Source organism: Pristis pectinata, chromosome 26, assembly GCF_009764475.1.
Source record: "Pristis pectinata isolate sPriPec2 chromosome 26, sPriPec2.1.pri, whole genome shotgun sequence".
Lineage (NCBI taxonomy): Eukaryota > Metazoa > Chordata > Chondrichthyes > Rhinopristiformes > Pristidae > Pristis > Pristis pectinata.
In genome coordinates, this window is record NC_067430.1 from 4,953,909 (window position 1) to 4,976,139 (window position 22,231).

Sequence of the window (22,231 nt, forward strand, 5' to 3'; positions counted from 1 at the left end):
ACTGTTATTGTTTTTACCTGTACTACATCAATGCACTCTGTACTGACTCAATGTAACTGCACTGTGTAATGAATTGGCCTGTACGATCGGTATGCAAGACAAGCTTTTCACTGTACCTCGGTACAAGTGACAATAATTAACCAATACCAATACCGATCCCTATCAGCTCTCCACCACTACCGCTATTCTGTCACCCACCTGCACTGAGGGAAATTTACAGCAGCCAGTTAAACCTACCAACCAGCACATCTCTGGCGTGTGGGAGGAAACCCATGCGGTCACAAAGGGAACTTGCAAATTCCACACAGACAGCACCCCAGGTCAGGATCGAACCCTGGTCTCTGCAGCTGTGAGCCAACAGCACTAACCACTGTACAAGGTGCAGACATCTTAAAAGAAATAATGCACAATCGTGTTTGTACATGCATACAGGCTGCCATGTAGAGTCAATACTTCTCTCAAACTGAATCGCAAACTTAATTTACTCACTTGGTGGACTGTGAGGCCAACAGATCAACATAAGAGATCACAAACTTTTGAAACTTTTTGTGTTGCTCCTCCCACCGATCATCTACTGAGTAGTAATTGGGAAGTGGGGCTCCGAATAGAATCTCACTACGAAGCAGCGAACTTTTCATGTTTTCTGCTGTGAGACCTTCATCGACGTACCAGTAAAATTCAGGGTGAGTAATAGCCAGCTGAAGAGATCCTGCAAAATTAAAAGATACATATATCATCCCCAGATAATGAGCAAAACAATATGCAGGATATTTTTTGTACCTTAATTAGATTCAGAGACTCTGCATGAAGTGATGGATCCCCACACTTTTCAGATACCTATTTGTACAAAGTCAGAAGAGCCAAATCAGAAATAAGAAGTCTTGGAGATCTTTGTTTCCCTGAAATATTGTTAAGACAAATAGTGACATTCCCTCAGCCATTAATTTATTCTTTAGTTCTTACATTTTCTTAAAATCTATGGCTTTTTGAAATAATTCAACAGTCCCATTTTACGACCATTTCTAAATTTGTCTGGTCTTCTCTCCTACTCTTTTCTAACCAGCTGGTATCCTGTCCGAGGTGAGTAGGGATTTAACTTGGGCGGTAAAAAGGATCTGCTATGTTCTCAGGGAGATCACATCATTAGATAATACAGATGGAAATGTTCGGCAGCATCTGTGGAGAGACAAACAGTTAACATTTCAAATCACCGGAATCTGAAATGATCTAAGACGTTGAACTCTTGATTTTCTCACCACAGATGCTGCCTGGCCTCCTGAGTATTTGCTACCATTCTCTGTCTTATTTCAGATTTCCAGCATTTACAGTATTTATATTTTAAATTAGTCTGAAGCTACTCCTCTAATTTTTACTTTATAGTTTGAAACACCAAGATGTGCTCACCCTAAAACATACGATGAGTTGGGTCAAGGCCTTAAGAAAGTTTTTTTTTGAAGGATGCACTATTCATCGATGTTTAAAAAATGCTATTAAGTCATCTTAAGTTTTCTACTGTCACTTCTGGTGCCCTCTTCAGTGTAATGCAACACCCTGTGTGTTACCCTGCATCATAAAGATACAAGACTGTATTTATTTTCTGGAGGGGTTGGGTACATATGTTGTCAGTAGCACACAGTGATTTATGAAATCTCAATGATCATCTAACATACTTAAAATCCTTTACACAATACACACTATTGATTTATATTTGTCTATATAATAAACATTACTTCATTTTGAAGTAATTCATCTTGTGTTGAGAATTTTAAGTTGCCTCAGAGATGCTTGGTTAAATGCAAAGTAAACACAAGGAATCCTTCCTTTGCAATACATTAGAGAGCTTGGCCTGTGATAGATCTATGTACTCATGCCAAAAAAAGGCACAAGAGACACAGATTCAAAATCAGCTCTAATCTTGCCATCTGTTGCCTCAAATTGAAGGTAAAAAACTTGATCTCAATGGCACCTAAACTGGTGTACTTGCCTATGCAAAGCAGAACTTTAGCCTGCTACTGAAGATCCATCTGTCCACAAAGTGAAGATCCATATGTGACAAACCAAGGTTCAAACAGTGGCTTGTGCTGAATGGTGTTTTGGACTGTAGAAAATCTCTCATCATTTGCTTAAGGGTCAAAGCAGAGTGCAGGGTCCTGGAAATTTATATTACCACTGGAAAGTGGAAAAAGTGTAGAGAAGAGTTACAAGGATGTTGCTGGGACTAGAGGGCCTGAGTTATAGGGAGAGGTTGGCCAGGCTAGGTCTTTATTCCTTAGAACATAGGAGAATGAGTGTTTAAATTTATGAGAGGCATAGATAAGGTAGATGGTAACAATCTTTTCCCCAGGGTAGGGGGTCCAAAACTAGAGGGCATAGGTATAGGGTGAGAGGGGAAAGATTTAAAGGGGACTTGAGGAGCAACTTTTTCACACAGAGGGTGGTGAGTATATGGAATTATCTCCCAGAGGAAGTGGTTGAGGCAGGTACAATAGTATCATTTAAGAAGCACTTGGATAGAACGTTGAGGAACGGGGCTTGGAAGGATATGGGCAGGAAATTGGGACTAGATGGGTGGGCACCGTGGTTAGCATGGACTTGTTGGGCCGAAGGGCCTGTATCTGGTGTGCGTTGCTCTATTACACTGGAGTGGTGTGTGTTGAATTGCGTGCATTTGATTATAGTGAGGTTGGAAAAAAATACGGAAAGGTGTTGCATTGATTAACTAGGGTAAAACCATGGACAATGCATCAGGATACATGAAAAGGATGTTTAGAAAGAAAAATAGAAAATTGATTTTCAAAAACTTTCAAAGTCAGTCTTAGAAGGATTCAACATTATGAGAGAGTGTTAATAATTGGACAGCAAGTTAATATATTAAGTCAGAGATGTGGAAAAAGACTGTTAAAATGGGGAACCACGGTTGCTCCACATTAAAGTGACTAGGAAGTGAGCATGACAGAAGAATTTGTCTATGGTTAATGTGGAGGAAAGTAAATGGCTAGATTTGAAATGAAGTGACTAATTCTGTGGTAAAACATGCAACAATTTCAAGCAGATGAAATGCTGAGTTCTTCAATTATAGATCAACACCACGATTGAAAATAGAACAGAATATGCAAACAGTAACTTGGTAAACTTACCATTTAAAAGCCAACAGTTTATAAACTGGGAGGATGGAATCAGAAGTCTAGTTTGCATTTGGCTTCAAAGAGATGTTGCTCCTCTGGTTTGCATTTGGCAAACTAGAGGAACAGCTCCTCATGTTCTGCCTGGGTAGTCTACACTCAACGGCATGAACATTGAATTCTACAGTTTCAGGTAACCTACACCCTCTCTGTTCCAATCCCTCTCCTTCTGATCCACCCAGGTCTTCTTCCACACCCCCTTCTTTCCATAACCCCCACTAGACTCAGTTTCTTTCCCCTCCCCCACTTGGTTCTATCTGCCTACCACCCACACACTCAAACCATAGGGTCCCCTATCCCCACCCCACACAGTTCTCATCTGCCTACCACCTCTCCCTTACCTGGTTCCACTGATCACCTTCCTTTCCTAGTAGATCCAATAATCTGCAGCCCTTTGTTGTCTCCACATCACCTCCCAGCCTCTGCTGCTAGCTGCACCCTTCCCTCCCCTGCCTGCCTCCATTTGCCCATCAACCTCTTCTCACTTGGATCCACCTATCACTTGCCAGCTCCTTCCTCACCCCCCCCCTCACCTCTTTATACTGGCTATCTCCCCTCTACACTCTCAGTCCTGGTGCAAGGTCTCGACCTGAAATGGCCTCCGGCAGCTTGGTTTTTACTCTCATTGCTTGGCGGCAATGACTGCTGGGAGGCGGAGGAGTTGGAAATTCCGAACTTCGTTTTTAGAGGAGTGGTGGATTCTGGTGGCATTAGAAGGGGATGTGGGGAGAGTTAAATGGGATGAGTTTAGGATTGGTGTAGGTAGGTGCTTGATGATCAGCACCAACTCAGTGGACCAAAGGGCCTGCTTCTGTGCTGTGTCACCCTATAACTCTGTACGACTCCATTAGGTGCTTTAGCAGTCATGCCCCTCCCTCTCACCATAATCTTCTCCTCTCAATGATCTCCTTGGGGTTCATCTTCCTACATTGGGGGATCAGTGGTGGAGAGAGTCAGCAGCTTTAAATTCTGAGGCGTTAACATATGGGATGACCTGTCCTGGGCCCAGCACATAGATGCAATCATAAGGAAAGCGCGCCAGCGTCTTTATTTTCTTGGGAGGTTAAGAAGGTTCGGCTTGTCACCGAACACTCTAATGCACTTCTATAGATGTACTGTTCAACTGGTGGCATCACGGTCTGGGACGGCAATTTGAATGCACGGGAATGTGAGAAGTTGCAGGGAGTAGTGGACTCTGCCCAGTACATCGCGGGCACATCCCTCCCCACCATCGGGAGTATCTACAGGAGGCGCTGCCTCAAGAAGGCAACATCCATTATCAAAGGTCCCCACCATCCGGGCCGTGCCATCTTCTCACAGCTACCAATGGGCAAGAAGTACAGAAGCCTGAAGTCCCACACAACCAGGCTCAAGAACAGCTACTTCCCTTCAACCATTCGGTTCCTGAACCAACCGGCACAACCCTAATCACTACAATTTAGCAACACTATGACCACTTTGACATTTTGCAAAACAAAAGGACTTTGTTTTTTCTGTTCTAATTGTGTCCTTCCTTGTAAAAATTAAGCATAAATTACACACAATTTATGTTTTTCTTGTGAATGCTGCTTATATGATGCTATTTGCCTGTGATGCTACTACAAATAAGTTTTTCATTGCACCTTGCATACACGTACTTGTGCAGATGACATTAAACTTGACTATGACTTCCTCTCATTCTTTGGCCTCTTGTCAATGTATCCCCCTTCACACGACCAATGGAGACCATGTCTCTTCAGCTATTCAAAAATTCTCTCCCTTAATGCAACATGTTACCTAAGTCTTTGATCACCTGAGCCATTCCTAACCTTTTTGGTTTAATTTTCCATGAGTTGCCTTGAGACAACTTATGAGTTAATATATTCCACAAATAGTGGCTGCCTGCCTCCAAAAGGGTGCACATGGATCCCACCATTAGGATCTAGGTCAAGGAAAATGGCCATTCAGAGTTGGTGCTGGATTGAGTAGGGTGATGGAGGGGTGGTGAGCTTCTGGGTGGGAGAGAAGAGAAAGCATGGGAACCCCACAAGGACCAGTGGTCACCCTCAGCTGCCTGGCCCATGCTGAGTGTAAAGAAGCCCTTCACCCATTTGCCATATTTATCCGGCTGTCCCATTGGAATGAGGTGGTTTCCTCCTGACCTCACAAATTCCAGCAGACAATCGTTTGGAGGGCACTTCGGGCATAAATATCTCAGAGAGAATGGAAGAAGGGATCTCCACCCTCTGAATATCCCAGTTAATATCAGGTAGACTTACACAGCTTCTGAGGTGTGGGGGGTGTGACTGCGAGGAGTTTCACGCATGTGGGCCAGGTCTGACACCACAACGGGTTCATAAACTAAAGCCATGTGAAGCTATCATTACCAAGTGATTATTTGCTCCACCTCTCTCTACAGCCAGTCTAGATCTGCAAGTTAAGCAGAATGGACGGTGGGCTGAAGGGCCTGTTTCTGTGCTGTACAACTCTATGACTCTAAATTTGTAGTAATGTTGAATTTATGACTTAAACAATCCCTGAAAGGTCTAGAGGTGGTGGAAGTGAAGGGATAGAGATAAATACAAAGGTTCTCAAATTTCAGAACATTGGACTTCCGAGGCAGTCGTAGCAACTCAAGCAAGGATCTACCAGTGAGGCTATTGTCACTCATACACAGGTACAAATGTTTCAGTAACTCCAAATGAGAGACAAATGAAAGGTTAAGTGCAGAAAGTTTATTGGTCAAGTTGCTTCACTCTGCTGTTAGTGTCAAGACAACGATATTTTTAATGATATTTGCTCTCTTTGTCAGATGCATTGAATGAAGCATGAAGCTGTCCCAGAACTGGCACATAAAGTTAAATCAGCCTCAGCCTAACTACCTTTAGAATGATGTGATAATAGGTAATAGCTATTAAACAAAATTTCTGGCACCGAAAATTGGCTAATGTAAATAAGATAAGATAGATCAGATATCTTTATTAGTCACATGTACATCGAAACACACAGTGAAATGCATCTTTTGCGTAGAGTGTTCTGCGGGCAGCCCGCAAGTGTCGCCATGCTTCCGGCGCCAACATAGCACGCCCACAACTTCCTAACCCGTACGTCTTTGGAATGTGGGAGGAAAGTATTCTTTTTCTCTTTTCTTTCTTTTTATTCTCTCTCTTAGTCTTTCTTTCTCTCTCTTTATTTTATCTCCAGGAACTGATTTAATATTGAATTCATCAACAGTAATTCACACTTCTTTCTCAGTCATTCCACTGATTTTTTAAATCTGTTTGTTGCCCTGAATCTTTGGGTTTCCACTGCCTGGTTTCACTCACTGCAATGCTCTCAGTCAGCTCTTTTAGTAGCTTGTCATACAGACATAAATTAATAATTACAAATTTATCAAAGCAAAAAGAGGCTAACCAATGGTCAACCCGATAGCAAATTTTGGCCAAAATGGTGCAAGGGTCAATAAGGCCCAGACAAGGGACAACACTGGTAACTTCCAGTGGAAAGCTCAAGGCAGAAGTGTGTATCCAACAGTCATGTAAGGAAGACACCAATAAACAATTAAAGGAAGGGAATGGTTAAGTCTACCTTCTGGCCCATAGGAAAACTTGGTCATAGCTTTGTGCTCAGAAATTGGGAAGCATTAACTGACTGAGGAAGTAAGATAGAATAATTGAGAGTCTATGCAATTAAATAAGGGAAGATATGGTTCTGTAGCGGCCAGCTACACACTACGAAATGAAGACACAGAGTCGCTGGTTTGAAATCAGAAGTCCCATGCACAACAGGGGCGCGGTGCGCCTTTAATATCCGAAAAACTTCCCGTGCTGACGTCAAGCGTGGGTCACCTGACCTTCCCACGTGCGGGCTTTTCTAGTCTGACGATGGAGAAGAAGGAGGGCCCCGCGCCATCTTGGATCGGGGCCTCTGACGACGTTCGCGATGTCGGGAGCCAGTTCGATGCCGGTGCGGTGAGTCGCAACATAACCCCCCCCCACAAGAACCAGCAATACCATCGTGAAAACCAGAATTAAATAAACTATGACTTGGGTGGCCTGCCCCTGCGTCGCACTCGCTGGACCACCACGGGTTGGTCCAAGTCTAAATGAGCCGGCTTCAGCCGGTCAATTGTAAAAACCTCCTCGCGCCCCCCAATGTCCAGCACAAACGTAGACCCATTGTTCTTGATGACCCGGAATGGCCCTTCGTACGACCGCTGCAGCGGTGTTTGGTGTGCGCCCCTCCTGACGAAGACAAACTTACAGTCTCGGAGGGAAGTCAGCATACGGGTCGAGGCCTGTCCGTGTCGCGAGGTGAGTATCGGGGCCAGGTTTCCAAGCCGCTTGCGCAGCCGGTCGAGCACTGCGGCAGGTTCTTCCTCTGGCCCCCGAGGGGCTGGTAGGAACTCGCCCCGGATGACTAAGGGCGTTCCGTAGACCACCTCCGCAGACAAGGCATGCAGGTCCTCTTTTGGCACGGTGCATATCCCCAGCAGGACCCAGGGGAGTTCGTCCACTCAGTTGGGCCCCTTTAGGTGGGCCATGAGTGCCGACTTCAGGTGTCGATGGAACCTCTCTACCAGCCCATTGGATTGCGGGTGATAGGCGGTGGTGAGGTGGATCCGGGAACCCCACAAGTCGGCGACGGCAGACCACAGGCCGGAGGTGAATTGAGCTCCCCTGTCTGAGGTGATATGTGTCGGGACACTAAAATGGGCCACCCAAGTTGACAAAAGGGCCTGTGCGCAGGACTGGGCGGAGGTATCTGCAAGGGGAACGGCTTCAGGCCAGCGGGTAAAATGGTCGACAATCGTGAGGAGGTACCGCGCTCCTTGGGAGACTGGGAGGGGGCCAACCAGGTCGACGTGGATATGGTCGAACCTCCGGCGGGTAGGTTGAAAGTCCTGCAGGGGGGCCTTGACGTGCTGCTCTACTTTCGAGGTTTGGCAGTGTGTGCAGGACCGGGCCCATTCGGAAACCTGTTTACGCAGGCCATGCCAGACAAACTTGTCAGACACCATCCGGACAGTAGTCCTGATGGATGGGTGTGCGAGACCGTGGATGGAATCAAACACCCGTCGGCGCCAGGCAGCTGGGACGATGGGGCGGGGTCTACCTGTGGAGATATCACAGAGCAGGGTGCGCTCACCGGGGCCTACCAGTAGGTCTTGCAGTTGCAGGCCTGAGACTGCGGTGCGATAGCTGGGCATCTCCATGTCCGTTCGCTGTGCCTCCGCCAAGGTGCCAAAGTCCACACCCTGGGACAAAACTTGGATGGTGGGCCGTGACAGTGCATCTGCGACCACGTTCTCTTTCCCAGACAGATGGTGGATGTCAGTGGTGAACTCTGAGATGTACGGCAAGTGCCGCTGCTGCCGTGCTGACCAGGGATCTGAGACCTTGTTGAAGGCGAAGGTCAACGGCTTGTGGTCAGTGAAAGCTGTAAACAGCCTGCCCTCCAAGAAGTATCATAAGTGTCTGATGGCCAGGTACAATGTCAACAGCTCATGGTCAAAGGCGCTATATTTGAGCTCTGGTGGTCGAAGGTGCCTGCTGAAGAACGCCAGCGGTTGCCAACGCCCTTCGATAAGCTGCTCTAGAACGCCTCCGACCGCTGTGCTGGATGCATCGACCATGAGGGCAGTCGGGACGTCAGTGCGAGGATGCACCAACATGACCGTGTCCGCCAAGGCCTGCTTGGTTTCAACGAGCACGGTGTGAGCCTCCTCCGACCAAACAACGTCTTTGCTTCTGCCCAACAGGAGAGCAAACAACGGGAGCATGATGCGGGCCGCGGATGGTGATAAAAGTTTACCATACCAAGGAATTCCTGCAGGCCCTTGGTGGAGGTTGGTCTGGCAAAATGGTGGATGGCGTCAACCTTTGCAGGCAGGGGCGTGGCGCCGTGTTTGTCGATCCGATGGCCCAGGAAATTGATTGTCTCAAGCCCGAACTGGCATTTGGCTGGGTTGATGGTCAGGCCGAAATCCCTCAGCTCAAGCCCGAACTGGCATTTGGCTGGGTTGATGGTCAGGCCGAAATCCCTCAGGCGAGAAAAGAGTTGGCAGAGGTGCGTGAAATGTTCCTGGCGGCTGCTGCTGGCGATCAAGATGTCGTCGATGTATATGAAGACAAAGTCAAGGTCGCGCCCGACCGCGTCCATCAGTCGTTGGAAGGACTGAGCAGTGTTCTTGAGGCCAAAGGGCATCCGGACGAATTCAAAGAGGCCAAAAGGTGTGATCAGCACCGTCTTTGGAATGTCATCCGGATGCACTGGGATCTGGTGATACCCGTGGACGAGGTCGACCTTGGAAAAAAATGGACCGCCCATGCAGGTTGGCAGCGAAGTCCTGAATATGCGGCATGGGGTACCAGTCCGGGGTAGTAATGTCGTTCAGGCGTTGGTAATTGCCGCAGGGTCGCCAGCCTCTGGCTGCCTTGGGGATCATGTGTAATGGAGAGGCCCATGGGCTATCCGACCTGTGGATGATCCCCAGCTCCTCTATTCTTTTGAATTTCTCTTTCGTGAGGTGGAGCTTGTCCGGGGGTAGCCGCCGGGCGCGGGCGTGGAGGGGAGGGCCCTGGGTGGGGATGTGATGCTGGATGCCGTGCTTGGGCAAGGCGGTGGAGAACTAGGGCGTTAGTACGGATGGGAACTCTGAGAGGACCCTAGTGAACTCATTGGTCGACGTGGTGATGGAGTCAAGGTGTGGGGCCGGTAGCTTGGCCTCACCCAATGAGAACGTTTGGAAGGTCCTGGCATGTACCAGACGCTTATCCCGCAGGTCAACCAGCAGACTGTTGGCGCGAAGGATGTCTGCCCCGAGGAGTGGTTGTGCGATGGCGGCCAGGATGAACTTCCAAGTAAAGTTGCAGGTGCCGAACTGGAGGTGCACCAAACGGGTGCCAAAGGTCCGGATGGCGCTGCCGTTGGCAGCTCTGAGGACGGGTCCTGGTGTGCAGTTGCGAGTCTCGTGGCTGTTGGGAGGCACGACGCTGACTTCGGCTCCGGTGTCCACCAGGAACCGACGTCCGGAACGCCTGTCCCACAAATGCAAGAGGCTATCCGGGTGGCCAGCGCTGTAGCCATCAGTGGCGGCTGGCCCTGGTGTTTCCTGGAAACCTGCATGGTGGCCGGCACCTGCGGGCATCAGCGTCCCACCGCTGGTGGTAGAAACACCATTGGTCGGTCAGTGTCTCAGACCTGGTGGTGGGTGGGCTGTGTTCGATTGCCGGGTCTGGCCTGCTGGGCCGCTGGGTACGTGGCGTGGTAATGCGCTCGATGGACACCCCGCTTTCCTTGTTTGCCCGCCAAAGGACATCCGCCCGGGCAGCCACCTTCTGGCGGTCGCTGAAATCGGCATCCGCCAGGAGCAGGTGGATGTTGTCGGGTAACTGCTCCAGAAAGGTCTGTTCAAACATCAGGCAGGGTTTGTGGCCGTCTGCCAGGGCCAACATCTCGTTCATGAGCGCAGAGGGGGGTCTGTCACCCAACCCATCGAGGTGGAGGAGGCGGGAGGTCTGTTCACGTCGGGAAAGGCTGAAAGTCTCGAGAAGGAGGGTCTTGAACTTATCGAACCTCTCCTCCTCCGGGGGCGCCTGGATGAAGTCCTTGACCTGGGCTGCAGTGTCTCGATTGAGGGCACGCACCACGTAGTAGTACTTGGTGTCATCCCTGGTGATCTGGCGAATCTGGAACTGGGCCTCGGCCTGGTCAAACCAGACACTGGGCCGGAGGATCCAGAAGGTGGGCAGTTTAAGGGCTACTGCCTGTACCTCTTGTTGTGCAGACATTGTGGGTCCAAAAACGTTTGGGCCCGTCGGTGTCACCAGTGTAGCGGCTAGCTACACAATACGAAATGAAGACGCGGAGTCACTGGTTTGAAATCAGAAATCCTATGCATGACAGGGGCGCGGTGTGCCTTTAATATCCGAAAAACTTCCGGCGCTACAGTTCCCGCGCTGATGTCACACGCGAGTCACCTGACCTTCCCGCACGTGGGCTTTCCTAGCCTGACGATGGAGAAGAAGGAGGGCCCCGCGCCATCTTGGATCGGGGCCTCCGACGACGATCGTGATGTCGGGAGTCGGTTCGATGCCGGTGCGGTGAGTCGCTGCAGTTCCACGCTCTTTAATGCTTTGAAACTCACATGATTGATGTGTGTGTCAAAAATGAAAATGAATGGAACAAAATGTGCTACAAAACTATTACTATTCACAATCCAAAGCAGTCATACACTTCATCGACTGTCTTGTTACTCCTTGTTCTGTTGACACTGTTTCAAGCATAAGCACACATTGGGGTTGAACTCCACTCAGTTCCAGGACAGAAAGTTTCTACCATCAGTACAAAACCAGCTGAATGATAATTCTTGCTTCCCTCAAACAATATTGGGATTGGTCAAGAAACCACAGCTGATTTCTGGGATTAGCCACAATCTTATTGAATAATACCCTAGACTCAAGGGACCATTTGGCTCATATATTTTATGATAAAAGCACAACTCATTAATCAGTCAGCAACCCTTCTTCTTGTGTAATGTAGCCTCATCATTCTATTTTTATTTAAATTCAATCACAACACAGTTTCAACTTGAAATTATTTTGAGTGGTACACAGCAACATCTCATCCAATTTAGGGGAATTACTGCTGTCTTCTAGGATTAAAGAGAAAGCCTTAGTGAATTTAAAATGCTAAAGCACTTTATACACAAAGAGTCTTGCAACAGCTCAGAAAACAAATAATAAGACCTTAGACATAAAACTGCTTCATGACCAAGGCTGTCAACATATTGTAGAAACAAACTGCTTCTGAAGGTCTCAAGTCTCAAGCAGAGCTGTAAGGTAATCGTTCAAGTACATAATGTGCCTGAAATCCACTCATTATCAATAAAGAATGGGAGACACTAATCAACTTTAAGTCAATGAGTTATTGTCTCCATTAAACCACCACAGTGACTTATTTTTAAGTCTTCATAAATGAATATTCTGCAATGTAATTTTAGGATCCTTGCTGGTTTTGGTTTCTCTTTATACTTTGAGCATGTCTTAATTATTTCAACAGTTTAATCCATTGATCTTGATAAATCTAAGGTCATACAGTTTGATTATTGGTAGAGAGGGATGGATAAAAACAGGGGACATTTAACAGTATTTCATTATCGATCTTGTGTCAGTTGTACAAAATGGTTCCAAAAAACGAGCTGCTGGAGGAACTCAGTGGGTGAGGCAGCATTTTTGGGGGAAGATGGACAGTCAATGTTTGGGGGTCAAGACCCTTCATCTGGACTGAGAGACAGAGGGGAGATAGACAGCATAAAGGGGTGAGGGGGAGGGGTGGGGCAAGATCTGGCAAATGATAGATGGATCCAGGTGAGGGGAGGTTGATTGGCAGATGGAATCAGGTGGGGCAGGGAAGGGTGGAGACAGTGATCAAGGTTAAAATGGTTCTATACATAACAATGCTTGCAAATGGTGAATCCCTTATACACTGGACAGGCCTGTATGACAGAGTTAACAAATGGCCTTTGTATGAAGTTCAACGGGCGAGACTTATTTGGTTACACTAGATATCCCGAGCCTCAGGTGTGATAACTACCACTGCTCGGAGGCCACAGTGCAAGGTCTGCAGGTTACACTGCTCTGATGGAAAAATGGCTTAGAAATTCCAGTGCAGCCTCCCTAGCTATACACTCATGACTGCGTGGCCAGATTCTGCTTTAACTCCATCAACAAGTTTGTAGATGACACCATCATAATGGGCTGAATCTCAAATAATGATGAGTTGGAGTACGGGAAGGAGATAGAGAGCCTAGTGACATGGTGTCATGACAACAACCTTTCTCTCAATGTCAGCAAAGCAAAAGAGCTGGTCATTGACTTCAGGAAGGGGGGTAGTTCATGTGCTCCTGTTTTATACTAACAGTGCTGAGATTGAGAGGGTTGAGAGCTTCAAGTTCCTAGGAGTGAACATCATCGATAGCCTGTCCTGGTCCAACCACGTAGATGCCATGGCCAAAAAAGCTCAGCAGCACCTCTACATCCTCAGGTTAAAAAAAAATTGGCATGTCCCCTTTGACCCTCACCAGTTCTTACTGATGCAGCATGGAAAGCATCCTATCTGGATGCATTACTGCTTGGTATGGCAACTGTTCTACCCGTGATTGCAAGAAACTGCAGAGAGTTGTGGACACAGCCCAGCAGCACATCATGGAAACCAGCCTCCCCTCCAATAGACTCTGTCTATACTTCTCACTGCCTTGGTAAAGCAGCCAGCATAATCAAAGACCCCACCCACCCTGTACAATCTCCCCCCTCCCATCAGGCAGAAGATACAAAAGCCTGAACGTATGCACCACCAGGCTCAAGGACAGCTTCTATCCCCAGTAAGACAGAATGGTCCCCAGTACGATAAGATGGTCCCCAGTATGATATGAGAGAGTCTTGACCTTGCAGTCTACCTTGTTAAGGCCTTGTACCTTATTGTTTGCCTGCATTGCATCTTCTCTGTATCTGTAACACTCTATTCTGCATTCTGTTATTGGTTTGGCTTGTATGACTTCGATGTACTGTCATCATGAAATGATCTGTATGGGTGGCATGCAAAACAAAGTTTTTCATTGCACCTCGGTACACGAGACAATAATAATCCAATTTACCAATATAATTTACAAATTTAAGTGCAGGAGATGGTGCAGCAGTGGGCTACCATAAGCCATTCCGGTCAATGAAACCCCTGGTTAAAATTTCAGTAAAGAACTGTTGTCAACTCTAGGTGATGCCATGCATTTAATAGTGCAGAAGGACACTAATCAGAACTAGAATCACAACATTCCCAAAATTGAACACAAAAGGTTGCCCCTGGATCTGGAGTTTCTTTTTATTTTCAACTGGGCACAACTGAGGTGAATTTTCTCCAATCTACACAAATGTGAGCAAAACCTTGTGTTGAACATTGTGACTGTTTATAAAGAAAGCCCCATCAATGAATCTGCTACGGAGACACAAGAGACGGCGGATGCTGGAATCTGGAGCAACTAACAATCTGCTGGAGGAACTCAGCGGATCAAGCAGCATCTGTGGGGGGAAAGGAATTGTTGACATTTTGGGTTGAAACCAGAAGTGAGTTCTGATGCGGGATTTCAATCTGGAACGTCTACAATTCCCATAGATGCTGCTCGACCCGCTGAGTTCCTCCAGCAGATTGTTTGTTGTTAGTGAACCTCTTATTCCTGGGAGAATGCTTTCATTAACAATAATACTTAAATATCAGCCTATCTCAACATGCCTACAAAAAAGTGAGCCTTTAACACTCCCAAAGCAGTTAACGACCACTTCATCAGCATAACACCCTGCTAATTTAGCTACATTCATATAGAGTGTGAATATTCCTGTTAAGTAGCTCATCAAATAAACATAGACACTGATTATGTGCAATATGGCAGAAGAAGAACTGAGCCATAAAACTGCTGTTCAAACTTTTTTCTGCAGCACTGTTACAGAAAAACGTTAAGAAAATCGCTGTGATATCTCAATCACATAAGCAAGCTTAGAATAATAACAGGATCATCAACCCACATTATCCACAAATTCTTGTACGAAATAAAAAACAAAAAACGCTGGAAGTATTCAGGTGGGCTGGCAGCATTCGTGGACAGACAAGGACGGTGAAGGGGAGAGGGCAAGGATCATTGTTACACCATTTTACATTGCAATTTCTGCACACTAATAAAACAGTAATGTGAGAAGTTGGTAGCAAAATTGATCCTCAGAATGGATATTGCTCTCATTAACAGCCTATAAGTCTCCAATGAATTAAAGTGACCTGAGACATTAAATGAAAATCAAAACCAGATGCTGGAAACACTCAGCAGGTCAAGCCGCAACTGCGGAAAGAGAGACAGAGTTAATATGCCAGGTCCGAGACCCTTCATCGGAACAGGGAAAGAGAAATTTGGAAAATTTTCAGTAGCAGAAAAGGTGGAGGAGGGATGGGATGAACAGACAGAAAATCTCTGATGGGGTGAATCCAAATGTATTAATGGGAGCAGTTTCAAGCACATTAATCTTTGCTCTGTAGTGTGCAAGGCTGTGAATATGTCCAGCGGGCCAGACCAGCACTGCACTTTCTCTGAAGCTGTTACACTTTATTCTGCATTCTGTTATTGTATTTTATACTACCTCAATGCACTGTGTAATGAATTGATCTGTATGAACAGTATGCAAGACAAGTTTTTCACTGCACCTTGGTACATGTGACAATAATAAGCCAATACCAATTATATTAATAGGATAAGAAAAACTAAGTCAATATGGTTACAACAAGAAATGGCCAGTCCTGATACAGAGAATAAAGATTTACGAGAATGTTGCCAGGACTCAAGGGCTTGAGTTACAGGAAGAGGTTGGACAGGCTAGGGCTTTATTCCTTGGAACGTAGGAAGCTGAGGGATGACCTTATGGAGGTGTATAAAATCACGAGGGGCATAGATAGGGTGAACACTGCCTCTTATTCCTTTTTCACACTATTTATTTATTTATTGGTAACTTATAGTAATTTTTATGACTTGCACTGTACTGCTGTCACCAAACAACAAATTTCACAACATATGCCAGTGATAATAAAGCTGATTCTGAATGCACACAGTCATTTTCGGAGGGAAAGTGAGCCAAAAACTAGAGGGCATAGGTTTAAGGTGAGAGGGGAAAGATTTAAAAGGTACTTGAGGGTCAAGTTCTTCACGCAGATGGTGGTGCAGAGATGGAATGAGTTCCCAGAGAAAGTAGTTCTCAGGTACAAGAACAACATTTAAAAGACTTTTGGATAAGTAAATGGATAGGAAACGCTTAGGGGGATACAAGCCAAATGTGGGCAAATGGGACCAGCTTAGGTGGGCACCTTGGTTGGCATGGACGAGTTGGGCCGAAGGGCCTGCTTCCGTGTCGTATTACTCTGTGACACTATGACAGAGAGTTACCTAAAGTTGGAGAATTCTATATTGCGTCTGGGAGCCTGCAACATGTCCAGACAAGATGAGGTGTTGTTCCTCAAGCTTGTGTTGGACCTTGCAGAATGAATGAAACATTAACTTTATTTTTTTCTCTAAGAAGATTCTGCCCAACCTGCTGAGTATTTCCAGCACTCTCTTTTGTGATTAAGGTAGAATTTATTGTTGAAACTAGACTGGTAAGAACACTGAATCTGACTGATCCAATTTAGTACTATTTTTGAACGAGCATTGTAGCACAAAAGATAATATGACAGAAAGCATTTAGGACATAACATAGTTCTGTTCATTACTACAGAAAACTGTGTTCATTAACCAGTGATGCAGATAGAGAGGTTGACCTTTTCCTGTTGGGAATTCTGCCCAGTATTGAGGCCTTCTCAGAAACCACAGCAGCACACTTTGGATGGTGATTACTTTAAGACTGGAATCTATCTACAGCCTCATTCCCCCTGAATAATTGGAAAGGTGAGACTTAAAAGCAACTCGAAATGTGTGACCGGCCTGATTGAACAAACTTTAGCCGAAGAACTGTTTATTGCGAAGGAGCTTTCCTGACCTTCCTTTCACTTAGAACATAGAAACATAGAAAACCTACAGCACAATACAGGCCCTTCGGCCCACAAGGTTGTCCCTACCTTAGAAATTACTAGGCTTACCCATAGCCCTCTATTTTTCTAAGCTCCATGTACCTATCCAAAAGTCTCTTAAAGGACCCTACCGTATCCGCCTCCACCACTGTTGCCGGCAGCCCATTCCACGCACTCACCACTCCCTGAGTAAAAAACTCATCCTTGACATCTCCCCTATACCTACTCCCCAGCACCTTAAACCTGTGTCCTCTTGTGGCAACCATTTCAGCCCTGGGAAAAAGCCTCTGACTATCCACACGATCAATGCCTCTTATCATCTTATACACCTCTAGCAGATCCCCCCTCATCCTCCGTCACTCCAAGGAGAAAAGGCCGAGTTCCTTCAATCTGTTTTCATAAGGCGTGCTCCTATGCTTCTCTGATGATATTACATTCATGCCCTCTATTTAGTGACTAGTTTCGCCCCAATTATTCAATGAAAACCTTGAATAATTTTATATGAAAAAATTGATTCTTTTGATTTTCTCAGTTCCAATGATAATAGATTCAATTTCTCAACTATCCCCTTAAATCTTAAAACTCACATTGTTATTACACCCTGCAAATCTACAGAGCTATACCATCACTTCCACACCATCTTGATGTAGCAGAAGAGGATATCCTGCTTCTATATCTCCAGTCTTCCCACAGGAAATTAAGATGGTTTATCTTTTAAGTGGAGAATAATCTGATTCCTGTGGCAGGCAGCAGGGTGAAGTCTGCTGCAGCTTACTTCTGTACAGATTCTCTGACCCTCACTTGTGATGAATGTGGAAGTGTAAGATTACAACTTGCAGTTGATTACCGAGTTGAACTGATGGGATATCTGCACTCCTGCAAATTCTTAGTGCTGCTGGCAGTAGCCCCTGCGACCTTTTCACTAGGAATATTCAATCCATAAATCTGATCCTTTCAGTTAACGTTTAATTTCAACAAAATTGCTCATTGATTCATCTTCGGCAACATCAGTCCTACTGAGGTCGACATCATTTGCCCTTGGACTTCACTGGAACTCTAGAGGTAAGAGAGCTACTTGGTTGCAAATGTGGTTTCGAGCTGAGTCTACCACTTAGGTCACTTCTAATTCAAAAGATCATTGACTGGCAATCAAATCAAATATTGCCAAATTTAGATGTGTCGTGTGATCTAGTTTTGACAAAAAATGAAACTGAATGGAAAAATTGGAGATTTACTGCAGGGGATTGCAAAGTCTGAGCTTTCCTTCTACTTCCCCTGTGTACTTAATATCTCTGAGTTTCTCAGCAGCTAAAGATCAACATGGAGGAAGCTGCAACAACCTTGAATGATGCTTGGGTGTCACTTCCACAAGTTACATGAATGGACGTGTGGCCCTCCTGTTGAAAAGGGCACCTCAAACACTGTCAATGCCTGCTTCTGCATGGTTTAAAGAGGACCTGCCAGGGCAGTGGTTAAAGCACATTGTTTGGGCAGAAAAGGAAATTTCATCCTCCATTAACTGATGTGTGAGTACTTGATATTAGTGTAGCGGTTAGCATAACACTATTACAGCGCCAGCGACCTGGGTTCAATTCCGGCCACTGTCTCTAAGGAATTTGTATATTCTCCCAGTGTCGGTGTGGGTTTCCTCTGGATGCTACAGTTTCCTCCCACATTCCAAAGATGTACAGGTTTGGAAGTTGTGGGCATGCTATGTTGGCGCCGGAAGCGTGGCAACACTTGCGGGCTGCCCCCAGAACACTGTGCAAAAGATGTATTTCACTGTGTGTTTCGATGTACATGTGACTAATAAAGATATCTTATCTTTTCTTATCTTATCACCTGGGAAGTAAAGTATGGAAAATAGTTCACTCCCTAGGATGAGCATAAAATGAATACATGAAACACTCACCATCTCTAAGAGAAGTTTTGACTGTATCACTCAAGCATTTGCTTTGGGTCACAGGACTAACCCAGTGTTCACCAAGAATTGTCGAAGGGCAATGCAATGCACAAGTATACATTTAGACTGTGTTGCAAAAATATTGCTCAAAACATGAACTAACAAAGAACTGAGAGGTAGAGCTGTCACTAGGCTGTCTTACATGAGTGGACTACTGACAGAAGATGTCCCTGAAATTGGCATAAGAAATTCTCCACTACACTTTTCTCTATTTGCTGTATTTTTCGTATTGTGAAGGCAAATTGGGAGACAGATTTTAGGATATTAAGGAATATGGGATTAGTACAGGAATGTAAGTATTTCCAGCATTTTCTGTTTTCAACTCGCCGCAAGTTATGGCATACTCTGTGGGCTGTGGAAGGAGCAGCCTGCAGGTATTTCTGAAGCTACCCATTCAGGTCTCCTGATGCCAGCGGCATCCCCATCAATATCAACAAAAGCAACAAACTAGCGTGACTTTGTCCCAGTTGTACTGAGATGGCTTTGAATTCCAGTTTACATAAGAAACAAAAGTAGACATAGACCACTTCGCTTCTCACTTTTGCTCTACCATTCAATGAGATCCTGGCTAATCTTTTACCTCAGCACCACATTCCTGCACGAATTCATATCCTTTGATTTCCTTAATATACAAAAATCTATCACTTCCCAGCTCTCCTGGATAGAGAATATCAAAGATTCACAATTGTTCAGGTGAAGACATTTCTTCACATCTCAGTCCTGAATAGCTAACCCCTTACTTGGCGATAGTTCTGTTTCCAGACACTCCAGAAACAGCTGGACAGCAGAACCATCATCCTTGCATCTACCCTGTCAAGCCCTGTGAGGTTTTTATGTTTCTATTAGATCATCTCTCAATCTTCTAAAACAGGCCCAGTCTATTTCATCTCTCATCGGACAATCACCTCATCCCAGGAATCAATCTAATCCTTCATTGCAAGCCCTCTATTGCAAGTATATCTTCTTGAGGTAGGGAAGTGAGCACTGCACATGGTATTCCATGTACGCCCTCATGATATAACTGGAACAAGGCATATTCAGATCTCTTGCAATATCAGTTAACCTACCATTTGCCTTACTGTTCTTTGTAGGTGGATGGAATTAAGATACAGATAGTCAGTTTTTAAAAATTTATTTACAGCGTGGTAACAGGCCCTTTAGGCCCAATGAGTCCGCGCCGCCCATTTTAAAACCCAAATTAACCTACCCGTACGTCTTTGGAATGCGGGAGGAAACCGGAGCACCCGGAAGAAACCCACGCAGACACGGGGAGAACGTACAAACTCCTTACAGACAGCGATGGGAATCGAACCTCAATCGCTGGTGCTGTAATGGCGTCGCGCTAACCGCTACGCTACCGTGTCGCCCCTTGGGGCGTTTGAATGGACTATTCCTTCTCTGTATTCTCCATCACAAAGATTGTCTGTCTTTAAGTCTATGACATCCTTCACTCCATTTCTGCCTGAACCCATCTGCCAGCATAACCCAGACCACCTCCACTCTTGACTATTGCCCTGCCTCCTGTCTTTCACTCTCCATAAATTTCAGCTTATCTAAAACTCTGCTGCCTGTAACTAATCTTGCCCGATCCTATTTGCTAAGCAGCTTGACACAGTCAGTCAAGTGGGCTGCAATTTTACAGTAAAAAAAAATGATGAACCTTCCATCTCAGTCATATATTTAAAGTTTTGTGCCAAATGAAACTATTAAACTTTTTTTTTGAATGAATGACTCTTACAAAGGTTTTAATTTAAGCTGATACTTTTATCAGTAGAAACCTGTGTTCAGTAGAATTTTATTCAGTTATACAGGGCTTTGGTGAGACCACACTAAGAGTGTTGTGTACAGTTTTTGTCTCCTTACCTGGGAGATGATGCACTTGCCATGAAGGGAGTGTGGCAAAGATTCACCAGACTGATTTCAAGGATTGCTGTACGAGGAGAGATTGAGTAGACTAGGATTGTGTCATCCAGAGTTTAGAAAACTGAGAGGAGATTTCATTTACAAATACAAAGTTCTTGAAGAGTTTGACAGGCTGGCTGCAGGGAAGATTTTCCCCATGGTTGAGGAATCAAGGACCAGGGCCACAGTTTCTGTGGTAGCCCACTTAGAACTGAGGTGAGGAGAGAAGTTCTTTCACTTAGTGAATGGCGACCCTTTGGAATTCATTACTTTGGAGGCCTGTGGAGGCTCGGTCATTTTGATTATTCAAACCATAGAGTAAGATATTTGGACATTAAGGGAATCACGGGGAGTGGGGATGGTGCTGGAAAATGGTGCTGAGGTGGATCAGTTATGAACTTAGTGAATGACACAGAGGCTCAAAAGGCTGGATGGCCTACACCTGCTCCTACTTCTTATGTTCTTACATTCCTACCCATTAATTGCCTTGCTTAGCAGCCTCGATTTTATCCTGCACTCTAAAGTTAAAGTTTGCACCTGAATTATTAACTCCTTCACAATCTTATCCCTTCCCACCTCTGTAACATCATTTACTGCTACACCACCACCATCCCCAATCCACCTCAGACCTGATGTTTTGTGTGTACTTCCTCCCCTCATCTTGTCAATGCTGCTATCTAATCAAACACCCGGGACTCTTGCTCTGAAATTTGGATTACAGACAAAAAAAATGCACGAAATACACCTTATAGCTGAAATAAACAGCCTGTTACCTGTTTCTGTTTAAACTTCCAAAGTACTTTTTCTCTTGCCCTATTGAGGCCGAAATGAAAATAAAATTCTGCTGCAAGGGCGCGGATATTGCACTTCGCATCCATTTAAATATTTCTGCATAAGCTCTGGAGCATCACTGAGGCTAGACCGTGAAACATCTGTTGACATATCATAAAGCTGACCAGATCCAAGTCAAAGTAATCCTAAAACTTACAACTTTTCAATCCTCAACACTCATGCATCTAATTTTTTCGAGGAACTCTGAAGGAAATAGAATTCAAACTCAAAAAAAATTGTCAAATTTGTAACATTTGGAACAAGCAATCACTCAACTTTGCCAATGGCTCTGGGAGTTTTTAAATTCAGCACTTGGCCAGGAAGTTGAATTACACTCAGAAACTGATGGATTTGTTACAGGCTGCTGCTTCATACCAAAGCACTTAGAACAACAACACAATCCAGTAAGGTAACATCCAAAGCTAAAGGCAATCTGTGTTTCTACTGAATGAGTATACACTCAAATTAAAGTGGTTGTACATCAGGGTCATTCATTCAAAGAAAAAAATGTTAGGTTCATTTTGGACAAAACTCTAAACGTACAACAGAGTTGGAAGATTTATTGCAGTCTTGTCCATTTTTATACCACAGCACAGAAAGAGAAGATTTGACTTAGTGAAGTTTCATTGGTTCTTTGACTAAGCAACCTAATTTAGTCCCACTCCCTTCTCCTCATCCCCAAGATCTTGCAAACTTTTTCAAGTATTTTTGAAACTGCTGTTGAATCGCCTTCCAACACCTTTGTAGATTGTGCACCCTTGATCAAAGCAACTCTGAG

At 45.2% G+C, this 22,231-nt stretch overlaps 1 protein-coding gene across 2 annotated transcripts in view; it reads right to left on the minus strand.

Annotated features, from left to right (window-relative positions):
- disp3 (dispatched RND transporter family member 3) overlaps window positions 1-22,231 on the minus strand; it is a 434,497-nt gene that overhangs the window by 172,195 nt on the left and 240,071 nt on the right. For both annotated transcript variants that reach the window (XM_052039586.1, XM_052039587.1), the window contains one exon: window positions 490-709. In XM_052039586.1, coding sequence (XP_051895546.1) covers window positions 490-709 — 220 coding nt within the window. The remainder of the gene's footprint in view (window positions 1-489; window positions 710-22,231) is intronic.